Source organism: Nyctereutes procyonoides, unplaced genomic scaffold (assembly GCF_905146905.1).
Source record: "Nyctereutes procyonoides isolate TBG_1078 unplaced genomic scaffold, NYPRO_anot_genome, whole genome shotgun sequence".
NCBI lineage: Eukaryota > Metazoa > Chordata > Mammalia > Carnivora > Canidae > Nyctereutes > Nyctereutes procyonoides.
The window spans coordinates 64718716-64743134 of NW_026575051.1; the positions used below are offsets into that span (position 1 = coordinate 64718716).

Below are 24419 nucleotides of genomic sequence, written 5' to 3' on the forward strand. Positions count from 1 at the left end.
ATGTGAAATGTGAATAAATGAAAAGACTAGATCACCCATATGTCATTAGACCTAGTAATTTTGATGTTACACATAAGTAATGATCACTGGAAGTAATTCTCAGAATTTCTGCAAAAGAGAAGTCACATTATGTTCAATTTAATTTATCAAAACAGGCACAAGAAGAAATAGAAAACTTCAGTAGTGCTACATCTATTAAAGTAATTAAACAAGTGCCTGGGTGGCTGAGTTGGTTGAATCTGACTCTTGATTTTGGCTTAGGTCACCATCTCAGAGGCCTGAGCTCAAGACCCACATTGGGCTCTGTGCACAGTGTGGAGCCTGCTTGAGATTCTCTCTCCCTCTCCTCCTTCTCCCCCTGCTCATGTGCTGTGTCTCAATAAATAAATCAGATCTTTTAAAAATGAAAAAAAAAATGAAATTAAATAGTTAAATCCTTTCTACAAAGAAAGGATATAATCCTTTCTACAAAGAATATTCTAGACAGTGATAGCTTCATTGGCAGGTTCTACCAAAAATTTAAGGAAAAATAAAACTAAACATAGAGAGACTCTAATACAGAATAGAAAAAAGAAAAAGAAACACTTTCACTCATTTTATGATCCCAGCATGACTTTGTTTTTTTTTTTAATATTTTATTTATTTATTCATGATAGTCACACAGAGAGAGACAGAGAGGCAGAGACACAGGCAGAGGGAGAAGCAGGCTCCATGCAGGGAGCCCGACGTGGGATTCAACCCTGGGTCTCCAGGATCGCACCCTGGGCCAAAGGCAGGCGCCAAACTGCTGCGCCACCCAGGGATCCCCCCAGCATGACTTTGATCCCATGACATGACAAGGGAATTAGAAGTAAAGAAAATGATAATTTAATGTGATTGAGTTACATTAAAATGGAAAACTTCTGTTCATCATGAACACTTATTAAAAACCCTCAAAAAAAATCATACCAAACAAAATCCAGTGATGTATACAAAAGGATAATATATGATGTCTAATTTGGATTTTTTCTCTAGGAATGCAAGGTTGATTTAAGTTTAAAAAATCATTCAATATAATTAACCACACTAACAGAATAAAATAAAACCTCATACTATATTCTCAATAGATGCAGAAACATTATTTGATAAAATTTAATACAATAATACAAACTCTTGGCAAAATAGGAACAGAATGGCGTTTCCTTAATATGACAAAAACTATCCACAAAGAATCTACAGCAAACATTGTACTTAATTGTGAAATACTGAAAGCTTACCTTGAGATCAGGAATGAGATAAAGATGACCACTGTCACCACTTCTATTTAATTTTGTACTAGAATTCATAGGCAATGTAATAAGGCAAGAAAAGGCAACAAAAAGTAAAAGGTTTGAAATGTAGAAATGGCATTTTGTTTATAACCACCCCTTCTCCATCAATGTACAGGTGAACTGTTATAATTAATGAGTACATTTATCAAGGTCTCTAAACATAGGCAATACCCCCAAATCCATTATATCTCTATATACTAGTCACAAATATATTTAAAAACCTTAAAAATATTATTTAAAATAGCATCAAGTCATCAAATACCCAGAGGAAAAAATCTAACAAAATATATGCAAGATTGTTATATAGGTAACTATAAATATTGCTGAGAGGGATAACAGAAGACCTAAATCAATGGAGGGACACACCATGTTTATGGATTGCAGACTAAATATTCTTAAAAATGCAAATTCTTCCTAAATTGATCTATATATTCAATTCTGATAAAAATCCCAGCATAAAATTTTGTGGAAATTTAAAAGCAGCATCTGTAATTTACATGGAAATGCAAAGGGGCAAGAATAACCAGGAATCTTGAAGAAAAAAAAGGGAAGACTTCTACTACCAAATCTCAACATTATTGTAAGACTAGAATAATTAATTAATAATTAAATAATTTTGTATTATTAGTGTTAATTCTACTATTGCTATTATTCTTCTTTTGAACATACTTTAAATAAGCTAGATCTATGTTTGAGGCATAAGAGAGAAAACACTTTGTGTTTCTCATGTCAATTCTCTTTTGGCTTAATTTTCTTTAAAGGACCTCTTCCTGCAATTATGAAATACATTACCTTTTAGAAAAACGCATAAAATATAAGTGCATTTTTTCACAAATAATGATCCTTGTCCACTCACAACTTCCATTCAAGAGGTAATCACTTTTGTGGTAATCATTGCCTTATTTTTTTCTATAATTTTAACACCCAAGGATGCTCCCCATTAGCAATATAGTTTATTACTGCCTATTTTGGGACTTCAGATAAATGAAATTATAGAAGCCAGCTTCCAAAATGATCCTGGTCTCCTGGTAGTTTTTTCCTACATTGAATCAGGGTTGGTTTGTGTGACTGACTTGTGTGAGACTGTCATAAAAAGTTATTGCAGTTTTTGCCCAGTTCTCTCAGATTGTTCCATCTTGAAGGAGCATGAAGAAACTCAAGCAGCCCTATTAAGGGACTCATGTGGACAGGAACAGGGCCTCCCACCAACAGCCAGCACCAGCTTGCCAGCTGTGTGGTTGAGCCACCTTAGAAGTGGGTCCCCCAGCCCAACTCAAGATGATTGCCGCCACAAGAGACATTTTGGCTGTAACCTCATGAGATGATCTGAGCCAGAACTGCTCTAAACTACTCCCAAGTATCTGACTCACAGAACCCATGAGCAATAATAAATGATTTCTGTTGTATTATAAAAAGGCAATGAAATAATGATAAAAAGATATACATATAAATCATTGAAGTGGAGTTCAGAAACAAATATAAACAGATTCTGGATTATGATAAATATATTCATCAGTTTGGGTTACCATAACCAAATACCATGGCTTAAACAACCAAAATTTGTTTTCTCACAGTTCTGGAGAATGCAAGTCCAACATCAACATCATCAGGCTTGGTATCTGGTGAGACCTATCTGTGGGTTGTGGACGATTACCTTCTCTGTGTGTTCTCATGTGGCAGAGAGATAGCAAGCTCTTTGCCATCTCTTCTCAGAAGGATTTTAGTTCCATCAAACATCCCATCAAGACACTAGCTCATGACCTCATCTAACACTAATTAATTTAAAAAAGCTCTGTCTCCAGATAATATCACATTAGGAGTTAGGACTTCAATATTAATTTTGGAAAGATAAACATTCAGTCTATAACAACAAAGATAACAAAGTAGGGCAGTGAGGAAAGGATAGTTTTGTCAGTAAATGTGGAAAAGAAAAGTATATTGATTATTTACTTCACACCATTCACAAAAACAAGTTCTAGCTGGATTGTCCATCAAAACATGTCAGAACAATAGGGTTTATAGAATTTATAAAAGAAAGCCTAGGAGAATGTATTTATGTTTTGAATAGGCTAGTATTTCTTAAACTATATACTAAAAAGCACTAACCATAGAGAAAAAGATCGATTAAATAGATTTTATAAAGATAAGAATTTCTGTTGTTTAAAAAACATTTTTCAATGGGGGCACCTGGATGGTGTGGTTGGGTAAGCCCCTGGCTTGATTTCAGCTCAGCTCATGATCTCAGGGTTTCAACTCAGAGAGATGAAGCCCTGCATCAGGCTCTATGCTTAGCATGGAGTCCACTTAGGACTCTCCTCCTTCTCTCTCTCTCCCTCTTCCTGTACTCTCTTTATGTCTCTAGAATAATAAATAAAAAAATCTTTAAAAAAATATCTTTCAAAAGAATGAAAGGTAAATCACTGATTAGGCTGATGTTTGTAATCCACGTCCCCCAGAAGACTTGTATTCATAATATATAAAGAACCTCTATAAATAAAAAAGAAAAAAGCCTAATAGAAAATTGGGCAAAAAATATAAACAGACACTTCACCAAGAAAATAACCTAGTGGCCTATAAACACATGAAAAGTTGTTCAATCTCATTAGTCATTAGGGAAATAAAATGTAAAAGCATCGTGAAATGCCAGCACACAAACATTACAGTGACTAAAATGAAAAAGTCTGACAGTAACATACCAAGTATTGGGGAGGATATGGAGCAACTGGAACTCTCAAGCATTGCTGGTGATGGTATAAATTGGTATAACCACTCTTGAAAGCTGATTGCCAATATTTATTAATGCTGAGCACACACATATCCTATTATTCAGTAATTCCATCCTAGATATATTCTCAGCATAAATATATATATATATATATGCATGAGTAAAAGACATAGAGAAGAATCTTCATAGTAGCATTTATTCATAGTAGGTAAAAACTGGAAACAATCCAAATGATCATCAACAGTAATTAACATGGTTTCTTGGTATTCCTTGGGTGGGCTTGAATGGGTGAGTATGAATCTTGAAGTTGAACGTGAAATTGAATGTATATCATCTATGTGCATTACTGAGTGGAAAAAATCCTTGTCTCAAAAAATATTGAGCCCTTGACTTGGAGACCTAGATTTTGAAAAAAAAAATTAAATTTTAACTCCTCCTGATTTAAACAAAAAAGCCCTAGAATATAATTTTAGCATTTCCCCTCCCCTCTATATCTAGTCTGTTCATAGACTATTCAGAATCAGCTATTTAAATCAACTACTTAAAATCTCATCATTCTTTATTATTAAGGCATTATCTGTTTATGTGAACTATATCACAACGAGACCTGCAAGTTAAATTACAGGTGTAAGACATAAATATCTCTCATAGTGGCCTACTTGAGAGCAGCTTTTGATATGATGTAAGTAGAGAGAAATGAAGGGGTACTGGGGAAGTGACAGAAGTAGGATATTCAATACTTTACACCAGTGGTTGCTTTGCCTCCCACGGGACATTTGGCAATATCTGGAGATATTTTGGTTGCCACAACTGGTAGAGAAAGCAAGTTACTGGCATACAAGGAGTAGAGGCCAGCCATGCTGCTAACCATCCTACAATGCATGGGACAGCCCCACAACAAGGAATTATCTGGCTGAATTAATTGTGCCATGGTTGAGAAAGCAGGCTCTATAGTGGTGACAGCTGTATGTATGGGACACCTCTTGTGCACCTCTCTGGATCCCCTTGGCCCCACCTCTTAATCCAGCGATTGCTGTGGTACTTTGACAGCTTAGCCATGTGCATTCTGAAAAGGCCTTGCCTGACGCTTACGGCATATGTCTGTAGCTACTTGCTGTGGGGCTTCTCTGACATTCAGCATGGGCATCATGTAAATCCTTTTGGGACTTATACATGTGCAAACCAGAAGTATAGGGGAATTAACACACTGGGTCAGTGGGGTATGAGAGTTTAAACTCTTCCTTCTTTTGTCCTCTGGGTGAATAACTATGAAATGTATTTAATAAACTCCAGAGAATATTTTTTATGGTTGCACACCACTTTCCCCTAGTAACACATCGTTATATTGGCTCTCCTTCGTCCCTAGGTTCTTTTCCTGTGCCTCTTATTCTTCTTGGAATCACATGCCCAGTAAACCACCTGCATGCGAATCTATGTCTCAGAGTCTGTTTTCTGGCGAACTTGTGATAAAATATCATGTATGTGGAGGTCCATAGTGAAAGATCAGGCATTAATGAAAAAGAATATAAAAAGTTAACATTTTTATGGACATTCATGTTTGTCCCCTTGAAGTGTAAATATATACTAAAGAAGTAAAAAAAAAAAAAAAAAAAGGGTACCAGATTCATGGTGGTGCAAAATTGGAGAGCTCAGAAAGGGTCACTTCTAAAACTGTCCCATCAGTCAAAGAATTTTATAAGACTCTTGTGGTAATGGCAAGGGACAGCAGTAGTGGCCATACAGAAGGATAAAAAGGGGAAAAATTAAGTCAGGACTGTAAGAAAAAAGAGAAAGGAGAAAGAATATCCTCTGGCTGTACTTCTTTACAGCCAGAATCTTGTTATTTTGACAGATTTAGAATCCGAGAATTTTAGTTAGAAGGGACCTCAGAGATGATCTAGTTAAATTCCTTCTTTTATAAATGAGGAAATGAGGCTGGCAAGCCTAACCAACCTTCTCAAGGTCACTGAATTGCATTAATGGCAGACCCAGGGCCAGAACTCACTTCTGAGCAGGGTACAACATCTTAACATGAGTTCTAAGCCACATACCTCTGATCCCTGACACAGCCTGGAACTAGGGGTATGACCTAGATAGGATTCCAGAAAACCCTGCCCCTAGGTCACCAAGGAGCTAAGATGCTAACAGGAAATAAGGAAATGTCAGCTGTATTTTTCCTTGCTTGTAGAGGATGACTGTGTTTCTGGGATTAGCCTAGACCTGACTGAACTGTTTGCTATTAGTTATTTGAAGGTATAAATAAAGTTTGGTTAAGAGAGAAGTGATGGTGAAGTTGGTAATTCTTGTTATTCTAGGGACATTCCCAATGCTGACTTCTCAAAGTTTCTGTTAAGTTGTGAAGACTTAGTTCATGGACTTGGCCAAGGCGAGTGGAAACAACGATCACATTCTGTTTTGGGGCTTTTCACTGGTGTTTCCCACTAAAGCAACTTTGTTCTGAGTGATTACCGAAGATGGTATCCTTGGCTTCCTCCCCTAACCCCACCCCCACCCCCACCCCACCCCCGCCTTGGGCATCCAACAACCCAAGGTGCACCTGGTAAGGATTCTGCTTTTTTTGCTCCTTGCGCTGAGGTTCAAAGTCAGGCATTTCATTCTAGTGAACCAGACATGGTCCCTGTCTTAACTGGCTCTCAATCTGCTGGAGGAGACAGACATTAAACAGAAGTCTCAATGCAGTCTGGTGATGATCAAGTTCAGAGTGTTGTGTGATCTGACCAGATTTGGGGTCAAGGAAGGCTCTCCTAGGATGAGATTGAAGGTAAGATAATGGAGGGGCGGTAGGACTGAATCAGTCAAGGATTTTAGGTTGTGAGTGAGGAAGCAGCGCATGCAAAGGCTCAGAGTAGAGAGAGAACTTCAAGGAAAGTAAAGCAAGCGAGTTCCCAGAGAGTGGACAAACTGAGAGGCTGATTTGGTCATTGAGGTCATGCTGAGGAGTTCCAGTTCCTTCTTGAGGGCCGCAGAGGCCACACTGGAAGGTTTTGAGCAGATGAGAGCAGTGATCAGATTTGTGTTTCAGAGGACTCTCTCATATCCAGAGTGGAGGGAATGAACTGAACAGGAACGAGACAGAAAGCCTCCTGTAGGATGGGTGGCTTCACTGGAAGGGGCAGAGGAAAACTCCCATGAAGTTGGACACCTAGAACAGTGTCTGGTACATAATTAGATTTGGTAAATATTTATTTATTGAATGAATGCATACGTGCATGAACTGAATGAATGTGGGTATATTGTAAAAATATTTAGGAGGACCTGGTGAATAATCAGAATGTGGGAGGTGGGAAGGAGGAAAGAAGCAGGAAGGATGCTAGATTTCTGCTAGCACGTAACTGCATGGATGGTAAGGGGCAGAAAGCGGGGGTCAGGGGAGCATACACAGGAAAGGGAGAGCTTATAGGTAGGGGTGTGTATGCAGCTTTGGACATGATGGGTTTAGATGCTGAGATGCAGTTGGAAATGATATCTCAGGAGGGGTGGCTATGTTGATTTGAAAATCTTCGCCTCATGGATGGTAACTGTAGTCACAGGAGTACATAGCTGATATAGCCCAAAGGGAGTACGTAGAGAGAAGAGAAGACTCTGAAAGATTTCCACTTGGTGTGGCTTCCTCCACCTTTCCTATAGCTGGGCTCCTTTGGTGTGTGATGTCTCAGAACGTTCCTGAGTGGAGATCCTCGGGGGACCCCTTCAGAGCATCCCTCAACCATTCATTACTCTCATTCAAGAATCTCAATGAATAGTTCGAGATGGGAAGATGAAGAGGGAAGTAAATCGTTGTTGACAGTGTTCCAGCAGGTTCACCTTGGTTCTCTTAACAGATTGAAGTGAAATTCTTCCTACTTTTCAATGTACTGACTTGAATTTCAACCTGCTCTTCAACCTACAGCACTCAGGTGTCCCTTCCCCTAGTCTCTAACCTGTCAATTCACCTCCCCTAGGATGGCACTCCCCGCACGGTATCCTGCTTGCCTGGACTGCCCCAAATGCCAAGGAGGTGGGACTTGGCCTGCTAGTCGGTCATGATGGACCGGCCGCTTATGCTCCCCCCCAGTGGGGTTTATATCCCTCTCCGTGGTCACCAAGAATACCTGGCTCCTGTGACCTCTGAGTGGTGACAGAGCTGTGGGAGCAGCCCTGGCTTTTCTGTGGTCCTTTTCTATTGCACCTTGACATTTTGTGCTGGGGACAGCCATAGGAAGCTCCTTGAGGACTGGAATCTTATCTTTTGTGTTCACTAGTGTATTTCCAGCTTCTAGTACTGTACCTGGCACAGAGTTGAGTAAATAAATGAATCCTTTGTCTACAATTAAAGTTTCCCCTCTGTGGAGCTTTGTCAACCACTGTGGGCCCATTAATTGTAATTAATGGGACAGTCAGATTTCAGAAGGGGAAATGAGCCCTTCAGATAAATAGGAGGTGCTGGGAATGCTTGTCTTGCTCTGGCATCCTATGTAAAGCTGCTTGACCCGTTAGTCACAAAATGCTGCTATTTGTATTTCTTTGGAGAGGATGCCTCTCCATGCAGGGTAGGGGTTTGCAATTTCTTTTCCAGCAGTGGTGGATTTGCTGGTGCACATTCGTTAACCTTGCTTCCTAAACACGTGCATCTGTTGGCTAGATGCTGGGGCTCAGGGAGTGGACTTCAGCTATGTAGGAGAGAGGTCCAGCGGAGAGCAAACGCATGATTGCAGTCTCGTTGTCCTAGGGCATCTGGATTGATCACAGAGTTAGATCCTGGGCTCAAGAATGGAGGACACGATTTTACTTGAGCTCCTTACCCATGGCAACCACCTGGTAAACACGAATTATTCAGTGTGTTAAGATCAATATTACTCTCCCATTGCCGTATTATTCATTTCTGCTTTTATTATTATTATTTTTTTTTCTGGAGGACTTTGCAGGAAAAGTGTTGTCTTCTCTTAGATGCATGGAGCAGACACCACAGGACTTTGTGGACCATGGATGTCTTTGTTTATCCTGGTTGTGTTTTATTGAGGACTAGAAGGTGTGGGTCAGCACACCTAACACTGGCCACGTGGCTGTAGGCCTTGTCTTTCTGCCCAGTTCAGACAAAGCTCCTGGCAGTGGAGGACCCGATTCTGGGCAAAAGAGAAACTTGCTTGATAATGAATGACCCACGTGGAAATGCTCATGCTTCAGTGCCAATGTAGGGCAGTAGAGCAGCACATCCCAGGGAGACTTCCTTAGAAGCCCAGTCTTGTGGATTCTCTGTTTGTGGTCAGATTGGTGAAAGATAGCACATTCTATCTCCTTTTAGGATTCCTACTTATACATTGGTAGAACCCAACAGGCTTATAGTAAAGGATCTATTATTTAACTTTGTTTAGCCCAGTGTTTTCATACGTACTTGACCATGGTAGCCTTTTTAAAAATAACACCCATTTAAGTATCTCCTGGGATTAGTGGAATATGTTTTGGGAAATGTCACTCTTAAGTCCTACCACCTTCCTTTCTTATTCTACTCTCTTAGGGTAAGGATGTAGGGAAAACAGACTCTCCACAGTAAGTACTGAGACATGGAGGTGAGATTGTCCAGGAGACTAACAAGGATTCCCTTCACTGGCAAATCAGGGAAATTGTGGGGGGATATTCATATTAATATTGAGGAGCTGTAGACATGTGTGCTTAGTAGCGTCTCATTAAAGACTCCAGATTCAGTATGGTATTCAAGAGAGAACTACTATTTTTGTTAAAGTCACAAAATGGGATCTCTCATTTTATTTTCCTTTTTTGTTTGAATGTTGGGAAAATATGTGAAGAAGGGACATTGATAGGAAAGCAAATTCACAGTTTGAATTTGACTACACAGTCCATTTTCTCAAAGAACTCTGGAGTTTTCCCTGGTCTTCTTTGAAACACAGGGAGATGAATTGGTGAAGGCAATTGGCTATAGTCTTCTTTTCATTTCTACCATTGCTTCATAGGGTCTGAACGTCATTTCCTTCCCTCTGTTTCCATCTGTCTGTCCATCCATCCATTTATTCAACATAGTTTAAGCACTGCTACGTGCTAGGCACTGAAGACATGAAGGCAAAAGAGACATGGAACCTGCTCTCTTGTTGCTTACTGAGTCTCCTTGCCGCAGAAGGAGATTCCAGTCTTTCTGAATTCCAATCCCCCCTGCTGGAGTAACATTGTTCAGCACATCTCTGATCCTGTCATGCTCTCCTAAGAGACATTCAGGAGATCCCCATTACCTGTGGAATAAGGATAAGCCTGTTCCATCCTCTTGCTAAACATCCTTCAAGGGATTCCTTGTTCAGGCCCGACTGGCCCCAGTCTGATCTGCTTTTCTCTTCTTGCAATAATCTTGGTTAATGGGGGGCAACTTCAGGACTCGTTGGTATCCCTGAGCCCCACCCACTCCCTGGTGCCTGCTTTCCTTCTGTCCTTTCCCTCCTTTTCTTAAACTTTCTCCCCCTCCAGATCTTTCAGGACCCCACTCAAAAGCTGTGCTTTCTGGTCTCTAACAGATTTTTGAACTTCTCTCTTACCACATTCTGTTTGTCATATAACGAGTCACATGCTCTTTTTTCCTGTTCTTGGGAGCAGGGCCATGTCTTTTTCAACTGAGCATTCTTGACCAGTTGCCTAGTGTAGAGACCTGCATTTAGATGTTTAATTCATTCTGGAGTCACGTCTTTTACATAGGTACACACACACACACACACACACACACGTGCGCATATATATGTATTATATGTATATATACAAAATTAGAAATGGGCTAGAAAAGTTCCATTAGAATATTAAAACTAATTTAAACTCTATAATTTTACTGTCATTTTATGCAATATGTGCTCATTCTTTTCACCTACTGGAACCAAATTTTAGTTTTTGTACAGAGATTTCAATTTTATTTTAAGGTTAAGTGCTGCTCTATTTAGATGGGTGTGGACCATTTAAATTCTTGAAATCACTTCATCCAAAAACATAAAAAAAATACATACATTCCTGAAATCACTTCAAATGACCGCATTTCCAAAAAAAAAAAAAAGGAATAATTTTTAGTGCTATGAAGAATCGTAGTTGTATGGAAGCTCTATCATTTCATTGTACCTATCCTCTTAGTGCAATAAAATTTTATTAATTCAGACTTCACACTCTATTATTTGGCAATTTTTGATAGTTCAGTTACCAAGGTGGCAGAAATTTTCAGTTGTTACTATGATACTTTTTAAAAGAGCAAACTTCTCAGGCACTTAGGAAGATCCACCCATGTGTAGCTAGTTGATGTAATAATTACAAAGAATTCCCATCTATTAATTATAGAATATCTGGCAGTACAGTGATATATTTGGCAACACCTTGTCAACTATTAATTCAAGTTAAGTAATTTTTAAAAAGAATAACTGTAAGTGAAGCTTTTATTAAATGTAATGGCTTTCCTCTTAAATAGTCTGAGTTAGTGAAATTTAACCAATTAACTGGGTTGTTCTTTGTACTCAAAGATAGTGGTTCTGCCAATGTCATCCATGGGAGGGGATGTGATTGAAGAAACTGGAGTCTGGTCGTCCGGGCCTCTCCAGACTGCATACAGCTGACACTTCCTTCTTCTTACGGCTCTATTTGCCATTGATCCTAAGGCAGGCTCATTTACATATAGGATGTGACTACTTTCTATCATTTTGTCCCCACCACAGCTATAGTTAAGGGTGGACATTACAGTCCTTGAGTGACTGGCCCACGTCACACAACTAGAAGGGGTAGGTTTAGTACTTTCGCCAACGTCCTCTGTCTCTGTTTCCCAGCACTCTTCCACATTGTCTTTCAAATAATAGCAACTAAGATTTGCAAAGGAGCATATATCTCTTAACTCATTCACTTAAAAAAAATAAAAGTTACCCCTTTGAGAGGGTAATAAGTGCATCTGCCTGTTGCTTTTCTTTTCCAGAGATCCCTGGCTGTATGCTCTTCCTCCCACCTCTTTCAACTTCCACTGTTTTATGTTCACATCTAAAAGGCCCTCTGAAGATGTAGTTGCTACAGTGTGCTCAGTATTATTTTCGTTTCATTTCAGTATTATGTCCATTCTTTGCGTGGCTAAGCTTGTTCTACCTATATGCCCAGGGCTAGACTTCAGCAAAGCAGTGAGTGACCAGATGCTTCTCGTACCATAGCCTCTCCCATTTCTACCCTTTACCTCTCTTGTCGGAACCTTGTCCTTAGCCCTTCTCCCCACTCTCTGTGAAAACTTGTTCTCCAGAAAGAGCCACTCATTTCAAAGCGTAAGTCATAATTGACAAATATGTACTGAATTTTATTGCTTTTAGGGAATTTGTGTTTTAATGGGATATAAAAAAATATATGGCCAAATAAATTACTCTCTAATGGTAGAATTTAATTTTAGTGGGGAGTTGTGGCATAATTTTTGAAGCTAGGGTACTCTTATTGGCATCTTTGAAATTATAGATGTAAGTGGTTCCCTGCTTCACCCACGTGGAAAATCAGTCTTATCCATGTCTTGCTGTGATCCCCTTCCTTACTGAAGAGAAAATTGGGAAGAGTTTTGCTTGCCTGTGGGTAGAATGACTGCTTCCTGAGATCCAGGTATTATTGGCTCTGGCTCCTTGTTTAATGTATAAGTGGCACTTGCTGGTGAAAGTTCAGCCAGAATGTTTGCAGCAAATCCAAGTCTCATAGTCATAAAGAAATAAAGGCTTGCATTGTGAGCCTTTAACTTTTTTTTGAAAATCAATCAACAAATATTGATTGAATAACACTTCAGCCATCTCCTCAAAGACATTTTGACCTTTTGATTTCATTTTCTTTGTCTATTACCATGTCATGGAGAAGGGTGCTCTGTAAGTAGCAGAATCTTGTGACAGCTTTTAGTCTGTTTTGCAGAGAGAAGTCTGCGTGGATGGCATGTAAACTCATGCTTTTAGAAGGGCCCTGGTCTCTAAGGTGTGGTAGTCAAGAGCTTGGGCTCTGGAGTCATCCTGGTCCTCATCTAGGTTTTGGTGTATACTGACTCTATGATTTGGAGCAAATTACTTTCCTTCTAAACCTCACTTTCCCCATCTCTACAGTTGTGATTAGGATGAAACAACAGATTTAAGAAACTTTGCGCTGTGCCTCCCACCACTAAATACTGAATAATGGCTAGCTATGATTATTTTTCGTTTGGCTCAGTGTTCCAAATTTTCTCTGGGTCTCCTTATATGTTCACTTCAAGAACCCAAAGAATTGTACAGAAGCTTCTATAGGACTCTGTAGAGGCTTTTGAACTGGACTGCCTCAAAGTTTTTGGAGTTGAATTATTCCAAGAAGGGCTGCAAAGAAAGCAGACTTTAACCTTAGTTCTTGCCTGTCTTCCAGGCCATATCTCTATCTGTGTTCTTAAATATAGCTACTCTGACAAATAGATGGACAGAGGGCTTCCCGTACTGTGTTTTCCTTCCATGGTGTAGGGAACACCCAGGAGTCACTTCAGGCTGCCTTGAAACTTGTCTCAAATATAATTCAAGTCTTGAAATGATTATCTGGATGTGTGCATTCCAGGAACTGTTGGAGGAGAGAAACATCGCCAGCCAATACTTTGAGATTTTTTCCTCAGTCTTGGACTCCCATGAAAGTTACAAAGGGTGGTGAATTGACAGTTAATCCCTTGGGGTCCATTAAGGCCCTCCTGATTCTTTGTGCCCTGGGCAAGTAAGGATGCATGTTCATAGTCAATTCAAGTGCCCCTAGAATGTCACCGACCAATGGCCATTCTTATTTTTGAAAATCACCAGATAAGGCAGTTTCTGAAACAACTTCAGCAAGGCGTTCCAGAAATGCTTGATTTCATACTTCTCTGTGTGATGATAAATAAATACAATTTTGATTTCATCTCAGAGTAATTAATATGAACTTCTCCTTCTGGGATGTAAAATGGAATAATGTTCTATAGCTCTTTGAACATTAGTTTGGAAAGAAAATGCCCTAAACATTTTGCCTAATTAAATCCTAAAGAGGTGGTACAAACTTTTCATGATTAATAGAAACATGCATATTTTGACTGATGCATATTTATATGATATTATCATATGAAAATTTTATCATGTTATACAAACTATTCGCCTTGGGAAAGTGACTTAATGCTGTAAATATTTTACATTTGTTGTTGCATTGTTCATTATGAAAAACACACAGGCTAATGGCTGTAAGGAAAAAATCTGTTACGCCAGTCTTCTTTGAGGTAGTCTCAAGTCTCTAATGGTACAGGCTTTAGTCTAGATGTGAGATTGGAAATCAGGTTCTCCCTAGTTTGGAAAAAGAATCTTTAAATAAATATATATGTATATATATATATATATATTTACAGCAGATCAAATTAGAAAAGCTAAAATGCTGGGGCCTTCTATTTTGCCAATGTAAAGCATGCATATAATTACTGGGTTTTAGACTTTAAAAAAATGTAGTTGTTGAACCTATCCCTTTGGTTTAAAGCACTTAAGAAAAGCTCACTTTGCTAGGGATGCAGTCATACATACACATTTAAGATGGGCACCATCTCATGTTTAGGGCCAGAATTTTGAGCTATCTTTCAGCTGAAAAATTAACTCATAATTACAGTTCTCAGTTTCTTAAATATAATGTGGATAAAAATGGCTTTTATAAGACCAGAGTACCTGAGGTATCTGAAAATGTTTTCTCATCTTTGGAACACTAGCTATTGGTAACAGTTTGATGACAGAAAAGGAGAAATCCGATGGAATTTTTCCAGTCTTTGCCTTTATGAAACGGAATTTTATGAGAAACGGATGGGAATACTGAATTATTTAACGAGACAGATGCTAACCACCATTCTAAGAGTTTTCCAACTGCCACATACAAAACAAAAGTGCACAATTTCTTTTGTCTCCTCTTCCCATATTGTTACTTTATAGTACACATGATTTTTAAAAAATTTTTTTATTGGAGTTCAATTTGCCAACATATAGCATAACACCCAGTGCTCATCCTGCCAAGTGCTCCCCTCAGTGCCCATCACCCGGTCACCCCAACCCCCCGATGACCTCCCCTTCCATTACCCCTTGTTCATTTCTCAGAGTTAGGTGACTCTCATGTTTTGTCACCTTCACTGATATTTTCACTCATTTTCTCTCCTTTCTCTTTATTCCCTTTCACTAATTTTTATATTCCCCAAATGAATGAGATTATATAATGTTTGTCCTTCTCCGATTGACTTACTTCACTCAGCATAATACCCTCCAGATCCATGCACTTCGAAGCAAATGGTGGGTATTTGTCGTTTCTAATGGCTGAGTAATATTCCATTGTATACACAGACCACATCTTCTTTATCCATTCATCTTTTGATGGACACCGAGGCTCCTTACACAGTTTGGCTATTGTGGACATTGCTGCTGTGAACATTGGGGTGCAGGAGTACACATGATTTATAAAAGTAATCTCCCTTAAAATTCTACTTTTTGTTTCTCTGTTAGGTCTATTGTAAGAAAATATCCTTGCCTCGTCTTAAAAAACTGACCAGCCAGTCTGCCTGGCGGTGATGGAGGGAAGCATGAGGGTACTGTGAGCTGTACCTCCTCCACAGCCTTCTTCCTTCTTGCCAGGCCAGGCAAGCTGTGTGCCTGCCCCCATTACCACTTTGTTTTCTACCCTTTTTCATCTGGATCTCAGTCCCTTGTGGTGGATTATTTCATTTCTATTTTATTTTATTTATTTTATTTTATTTATATCCGTTAAAGATCTAGGAGGAAAAATTTTAGGTTTGTTTCCCAAGCCAGACAATTTAAAGGCAGGAACAACATGGGGAACCTAATGGTTGTTCTAAAGCAGCTCCTTGGGAGGTGGGGTCTCCTTTTTGAACTCTGAGGTCAAATAATTTCCCCCATAAAAATTTCTTTTCCTTACAGGTTTCACCAGACTCAAACTTATTGCCAACGGATCATTTGGGAGAGTTCTGCTGTATCATCTTCTTTTTTAGGACTTTAGGATTTTAAAGCAGCTAATCCATTGGGAAGAATTGAAACTAGTAGTTCGAATTAGTTTAGGAATGACAGATGATTATTTTTAAAATATATTATTTCTAATCTAATTTTTAAAAAGACCTCTCTCATACTCTGAGGCTAATTGTAGAGTTTTGTTCAGTTTTCATGCCTATAACATTTCATGTAAAATTTCTATATGTAGACAGATGCCATGTTAGAAACCATGTAAAATATAAATAAAGCTTTTCTTGAATAGAACAAATTAAAAAATGCAGTCATCGTATGACATTTGATTTCATCTTATGACTCCATTTAAAGAAGGTTGTGTTATCAAAAATGATTAATATCAAAGGTCATTTTTACACTGTCTTATTTGATAATTAACAATAGATCACATTATGTAATTTGTGAAAAAAGTGGTCGTTAAAATGACAATATTTATTCCATTAAGGTAAATAAAATGCTGCGCATAGTTCTGAGTGATGATACTCAGGGGAAAAAGAGCCATATCACTGCACTACAAATTAGTTTGCTTCTAATTTTGCAGGCTGATGACCGCACTGCCTCAAACCAAATCTTTTCCCTGGAAATGGAATGATTGCATGACAGACTCTATGAACCATGAATATGTCAACAACTCATGGACCAGGCCTTGTTTAGCAATTAGTCTTTGGGGGATTTTGTTCAGAAATCAGACAACGCTATATCGGAGCTTATTGGGGATTTTGTGATTACTATTCATGTCTGGAGCATGAGTCTGGGATAGTTAAAAAAAATCCATAAAGGAAGAAGAATAGTGGCTAATAGTGGCAATCAGTCATATGTACGCATATTGTCAATTGGGAGGACCAGAAAACTCAAGATATAAGCAAAGTCCCTAGGAGGCAGCAAGAAGATATTTTGTAGACTTTAAAGTCTTCTCTTATTCCCCCTCCCCCTATCAAATAGGCTAGTATCTCCCAGACTTCAGTCATTTGAATGTCACTGTCACATTTTTGTTGTAACTTCTTATCACCTGTGTTATGATTTACTCAGTATATTTTATTAACTGACTCACTTTAAAAGCCTCTCTTTGCTTTGAGCAGTAATGCATGTGATATCACAGGCCTGTTTTGCAAGTTAAATTTGTTTTCCTCCCTTACAAAGGAAAAGAAATACAGTATTTTAATTATTGAAAATAGTCACATATCACTTAACATCATTCTGCGTGTCTCCATGACGTGTGTGGCAGGTCCTACAGGAGGGCTGCAAAGACTACCAGTCTAGCTGAGGATGATCTTTATAGCTATGTGACCTCAGGTCTCATGGCTGACACCTCCATTACCATCCCTCCATTTCGGGACACAAGCAGCATCACATGGAGAGAATTTAAATCAGGCCTGTGCCTCCCTGAGGACATGCATGCAGGAAGGTTCTGCCGTAGGAGACTGCTGAGTGAGCCAGGCCAGTGCCTTTCCATGGGCACAATCTGGCCCCTCATGTCCTTCCTTTTTTTGACTAGCTGTATCACTTGGGAATCATTACATTGCAAGGGTGAATAAAACCCCATATCAGGTAACAGTAATAAGACACATGCCAAGATTGAGCCTGGTTCCTGACTGTCAAGGTTCACATTAGGGCATCACATTTATGGGTTAGCACTGGGTGTCCCACCCAGTGTGGATCTTACAGGCTTCCAGCAGTACCTTTGAAGAAGAAATGGGTCATTTTACAAGTTTCATTAGTACAGAGCCTGGTGTAAGCCAATAGAAAATGCATTTTTACCAGGCTAAGCAAGCCTTGGAACCCCCTTCCTGGCTGTGCATTCATGCTCCAGATTTTAAGTAAATGATGTTTTTTTTGGAGACTTAAGAGCCAACCAAGGGACAAAAGAGAAAGGAAGGAAGGAATTAAAAAAAAGAAAGAGTGAGCAAGCATGAGTCTCTTATCAGGAGCTGGCTATCCTATGAGGTCAGAGAGTGATGAGGTACAGAAATTAAAATGAGACCTCAGGTAGCTCTGTCAGGTTGAGGGTGTGTCTAAGTTTGAAGGGATGTTTGCTTCTGATATGAACATTTTTCTTATACTTTTGTTATAGAAGATGATGTGTCAAATGTACAAATAATGTGTGCCTGGTGCCAGAAAGTGGGAATCAAGCGCTATTCCCTGAGTATGGGAAGTGAGGTGAAAAGCTTCTGCAGCGAGAAGTGCTTTGCAGCCTGCCGACGAGCCTACTTCAAGAGAAATAAGGTAAGAGCACGTAGAGCGAGGCGGCTACGCAGGCCTCCCCAGACCGTGTGCGCATGTGCCTCCTAGCTTCTAGCTGAAAACACTGTGCACATTTTACTTTTATTTTTTTTTTTCCTGTCCTGTCTGTTCCCCTTCTCTGTCATACTTAACCTTCTGGAATAAGGGATCCCCTTCTGATGTGTAACCTGTTCTTCCATTTCTCTGTCTTGATGTTTGAATTCTGAGAGGGTGAATGAGAATCCCATGAGGAAGAACACGGTGATCGCAGCTGCCACCCTAAGTGACAGTGTCTCTCCAGCATAGAGTGTAGAGACTAGAGTCCACGAAAGATAAGTGGTGGAGATTTCTTTCAGAGGCTGAGAAACTAGCCACGGGAGTGTGGCCAGAAAGCTGTAGTCCACACAGTTTAATATTTGTTCCCAGTGGGAATATTGCTCTGGCTCTTTACAAAACCTGATCCACAAATTTTAATCAAGAACCACAAATTCTAATTGAGAAAAACGTCAAGTCTCTTTTGACGCCTTAGATGAAAGTTGATTAATATTGAGAAAAGGTGAAATAATGACTACCTGAACCAACATTGAGCACACAGCCGAGCGTTTGTGGGCAGCATGGTGGGTGAACACAGGAACAGCCATAGTTAGTCAGTTTTTGTTTTGTTTTAAGACATCTCAGATCTGAAAATGTCCTTTTAGAATAGTAGTGGCCACCATTGATGAGAAATGGAATGCGTGATGTTTTTACAATCACACACACATACGTACACACACAGCTAGTTTCTTAATCTTTAAAGAACCAACCGCTCTACAATTTGGCACCGATTACTGAAGTAATGTGCTAGATCTTGATTATTTTCCATTGATCTGTATAGCTTCCTAATTCATAAAATTGTCCGCATTTTGCTAAGCTTTTCCATTTCCATAATACAAGATCAAAATCTGTCTCTTCTTGAAGCAAACAATTATTATTATTCTTTTAAAGTCTGGTATTTGTAATCCTGAAATGCTCATCTCGGGTTCACTGCATTGCAAGAAGCACTGTTGCAGCAAATTATCTCCTGCAAATTTGGGTCACGTCATTCTGCCAAAAAACATAATGCTGAAAGAATTAGGCTGCAGAATTCAGCGGGGTGGAATTTTAGTAGCAGTCTCTAAGTATTAGGCTCATAATCTTCACTGGAACAGGGAGGCAAGTAAGGAAATTGTTTGGAATTCTTTTGGGACAAAGTCCAGTTCATTTTCCCTTGGGAGGGGCCAGTGAGACTCCAGAGGAGGGGGGGTTGGAGCAACGCATGGGAGACACGTTTTGTTTTAATATAGGAGGATTAAAATGATCTTGGAGACCCTGGGGCTCCCGTTTTGAACGCTGAGCACTGGGGTAACAATCACAGGAGTGGACTCAGCGCTTTCATCTTCAAAGCCCTACTTACCACAACAAAATACTTTGCATTCCATCCCAGAAGATGGCTAGAGAACAGGGGTTTTTGTCTATGATTCTGAAGAACTGTGGGTCTGAATCTTGATGGATGGCCTGTAGGGAGCAAAAACAAGCAAGATACTTTTGTCACAATCCTGGTGATACGTGTCATATTTTGCAAAACCATTTAACTTTAGTAAGCCTCTGAAATACCCTAGAATACTATATATAAAGGGAGTGTATATATATATATATATATATATATATATATATATATATATATATATATAATGCCATATATATGAATTTACATTGTTATACTTAACATGTAATATTACATCATTATAAAGTTTAAGGTCAAACTGGATTTAAACTTCCATAGCATACAGTTTTAAAAGATGGGTAACTGGGAGCCAAGAAAAGAGTTAGTATTTGGAATACTTATGGCAGGTAAAATCAGCAGGGGGAGGAGGACCATTACCTTTCACTTCCTGTGGGGAGTTATTGGGGTAGGTCTTTGAACATCCTGCAAAAGCTGGGAGTCACAGAAGCTTGAAGTTTAGCCGGTGACTTTGACAGCTGATCCCAGCAGCCCATTAGTGTACATACAAAACCTGTCTTCTCTGAGATCTTCATGCTTATTTATGTATCCCAAAGCCCTGCCACACTATACCTTCTCATTTTTCAAATAGGGGAATAAACTGATCACATCGCTTGCTGGATTCTTTTTTTTTTTTTTTAATTTTAAGAGTGTTATCTCTGCAACAATATCCTATTGTATTACAATAAACATGTACAGCTGCTGCATTTCTGTTAACTGATAGGATTTTGTGGTCATTTCATTTAGGGCTTGGGTTTCCTAATGGATTGTATTCGATACCAGTTTCCATCCTGCCATTTCTAAGAACTGCTGTAATAAGCCCCAGGGTGTTCCCCACTGAAGACAATAGCAAATAGCTACCTTTCTTGTGTCATTTAACAAAGTCTTTAGTCCTCGTTATTAAAATTATGGACTTTTTTAATCTTAGAAAAAGGGCAAAATTCTTCCCATCCTGTCATAAAAGATTTTCTGGCTAGATTCTACCCTAAATTTTAGATATTCAGAAAGGGATGGAAAACAGTGAATAATATGTGTGTAGAAGAGAAATTTGCCTTAGGTATAATGTAGATTTTAAAAAACATGTAAAGTTAACTATGCTGTAAATTATGCTTTATAATGACAGCCGCTTCTTGGTGGATAGCATGCTGAGATCTAAAAATGGTCTCTAAGTTGAACCCAAATTGCATGCATAACTTTACAAAGAAAAATCCTAGTAGAAAAGGTAGCTAATTAGGAGCCGTATTCAGCTGACCTCTGTTTTGTGTCTGAGCAACACCTGCATTTGTGAATGTAAATTGGACAGCTGTGCCTGCGGTTCCCCTGCTATCCTCTTCACAAATGCTTGGGTATGGAGGCAGGAATTGATTTGCTGCTAAAAACAAGGACAAAAATAGCCCAACTCTCAAAATGAAGGCCCACTGAAAATTGGCTCTTTAAATTTCATTTGCTTCTCCGCCCTTCCTTTCTCTGGTCTCTGTGTCTGTTTGATGGAGTGGGTTAAGAATGTCATATCCCTCTCTCACAAACCCCGGCCCTGTAAAGTAAGGTGGGGTAGACTGAAGCCAACTTAACCCTTTATGGCATGTAGTTTATAGTTTCAGACCAAATTTAAAATTTTTTTTGAAGAGTTGTTTGGATTGCTACCCGTACGTGTAGGCTTTCTTCAAGAGGTTTCTGTTAGGAGAGGACTGTGAGTCACAGCTGTATTCATTTAAGAACCGAACTATGAGCTTAGGCATTTCAGGATGTTGACTCTAAGAAGAAATAGCGTTAATTCATGATTATATTTTTTGTAGAATCCTTATCCCCAACAGGCTCAATTGCTGGCTTACAAGTTTTTGAAAGAGTGGGTAAGAAAAATACTTTTGTAGTCTATGGGCATTGGCTGAACAATGATATGTCAGTCTCATTACTTGATGCACTAGAGACTTTTCAGGGAACGAATAGCTTGCTCTTTTCCCAGCCCCTTTTTGAGGCCACAAGTAGAGATGAACTTGGGAACATTTCTAGCCTAGAAATTCGCCTAGGAGTCGGAAAGTTGCAGAGGTGCCTTAGTGGTTTTGCAAGAGATGCTGAAGTGTTTTGTCTAACAAATGCCCATTTTACTTTGTACAATCCTAGACACTTAAAAATATTCTATCCTAAGGGAGTATGCCTTATAACCATTATCCCTTTAAAAACAAGAGTAACAAACAAGACCACAAGTAGTAGTCATTTCCACATATCCCGTGTTTGGTCTTTTCCTTCTGCTTGGGAAAATATCTTATTATCTAAACTAATGTCCATAAATCAAGCAGGAAATAAACACTCAAGACAAATGGCCAATGCACCCAGTGTAAATGACTGTTTTCTTTCTTTCCTTGTTAAGATCTCAAATTTTAGTGTTCTTAGTGGGTTAGTGGCATTGATACTTTTTAGTAACAGACACAATTTCCTAAAGACACCAAAGTTATGTTTCCTTGTTCTAGTTTCTCTATAATTTGAAACTACATAGAAACTACTTCAATATCATAATGTTGCTGTTCCCCACCAGACCATAGTGGGAAGAAAGCTATGTAGATAAGAGATAACAATAAGGATGAAATAAAGATTGAAAGGTTATATAGACAGAAACAACATTTGCAAATCATGTCCCTTAAATCGTCCACCATCATGATAATAATACTGAATATTTAAAGAGGGGAATATTATATAATAAAGCATTTATCTTATTTTCAAAGGATTTCCCTCTATTCACAGTGGTTTCTTCTTAGAAGACATCTCTTTTGGAAGACCCATCATTAATTAGCACGTATCATATTATTTGAAGACATATTTTATTTAGACTACAGTAGCCCTCCTTATCACTGGGGGATACCTTCCAAGACCCCCAGTGGATGCTTGAAACCACAGATAGTACCGAACCCTATTTTTTTTTATTTTTTTAAATTTTTATTTATTTATGATAGTCACACGGAGAGAGAGAGAGAGAGAGAGAGAGGCAGAGACATAGGCAGAGGGAGAAGCAGGCTCCATGCCCCGGGAGCCCGACGTGGGATTCGATCCCAGGTCTCCAGGATCGCGCCCTGGGCCAAAGGCAGGCGCCAAACCACTGCGCCACCCAGGGATCCCCAGAACCCTATTTATACTATATTTTTCCCTATACGTACATACCTGTGATAAAGTTTAACTTACAAATTAGATGCAATTAGAGATTAACAACAATAACTAATAATACAACAAAATAGTTATAACAATATACTGTAACAAAACTTATGTGAATGTGGATTCTCTCTCAAAGTATCTTTACTGACCCCTTTTTTTTGTGATGCTGTGAGACATAGACATTGTGATGTAGTCTTAGACTAGTATTGACCTTCTAAATCAGGAAGGTCATCTGCTTCTAGGCCATGGTGTACCACAAATAACCGAAACCATGGAAAGTGAGCCTTGGATAAGGAGGACTGCTGTACTGATTTTTTTGTTTTTGTTTTTGTACTGGTCTTTTTATTAAACTTGAAGATGTCTTGGAAAAGATTCTCAGTTTCAGAGATAATTATGGAACCTAGTAGCACAGAAGAAATGTGTAACAGTTGCCCTGCTAATCTGGTGATTAACCTGTCTACTTTGTTCCTTTAAACACCTGCAAGATTTAATTTGCAAAATGGTTATTCTAGAAGGTTTGGGGAAGGACATTAAAAAATTATTTGTAATTAATGTTCTCTGACTGCCTAAATCTCAGGCCACAGACTTGCTTTTGCCAGTTACTTGCAAATATTCTCGATCGACAAGTAAATGTGCCAAGGGAACACCAGAGTTCTTCCTACAGATTCACATTATTTTAATGGGATGCCAGTGAGCCTTTTGGGTCAGCCTACCTGTCCTGGCCTGCAGCATGATCGCTCTGATCCCCCAGTGTCTGTTGGAACTGCGCTGCAAGCCTGTCTGCTGGCTGCACAGAGAGTGGCCCCTTCTGCCCCCTAGGGCTTCAGCCTGCAGGCCAGTGGCTGAGTTCCCTTTCGGTCACGGCAAACAGGGGCGTCCTCAGAAAGCTCTAGGGAAAGAACAACAAACCCAACTGTTTTCTCATTCTGTGGTATTTTGAAATATGGAATGGAATATTGATGAACTGCTGCAAATGAGAACCTATGAAAAAAGCAATAGCAGGAGAGGGGGAAGATGTTAGCCCTTTGAAACACATTTAGGGTGAGGTTCTAGCAGGAAAGTTCTAGGTAGCGAGGTAAGATGAGGGTCACGTTAAAGTGATGCCTGGGCTCTTGAAGAAAGCCAGAAAGCGTTCAAGGGCAGAGCTTCTGCAGGCTGGGTAGGACCCAATGCCCTTGGAAGCCATCAGAAACTCAGGGGAGAGGTGTGTGATCCTCATGTTCCTCAGAACGCTTGAACACCACTTGAGAAGCACTGGTTTACGGGATACCTGGAACACAAACAGAACGGGGGGAAGTGAGTTTCCCCTGAAAGAAGGGAATAGCACCCCCTTCTAGTTTTTAGTGGGCTATATTTTGGAGGTTGTGGGGAAAATAGAGAAATAATTCTAATCTGTTATCCAGAATGGGTATCAACCTCTGAATAATATTAGATATTTTAGACCAATTATGAAGAGCTGATTAAAACGCCAAATAGCTTCAAGTCCCAGTCTTTGTTCAACATTTCTT

The 24419-nt window shown here is 39.2% G+C and overlaps 1 protein-coding gene across 1 annotated transcript in view; it reads left to right on the top strand.

The window, feature by feature from the left end:
• Positions 1-24419, top strand: part of SOBP (sine oculis binding protein homolog) — a 163545-nt gene that overhangs the window by 24264 nt on the left and 114862 nt on the right. The window contains 1 exon segment of the mRNA XM_055330696.1: positions 18100-18251. Coding sequence (XP_055186671.1) covers positions 18100-18251 — 152 coding nt within the window.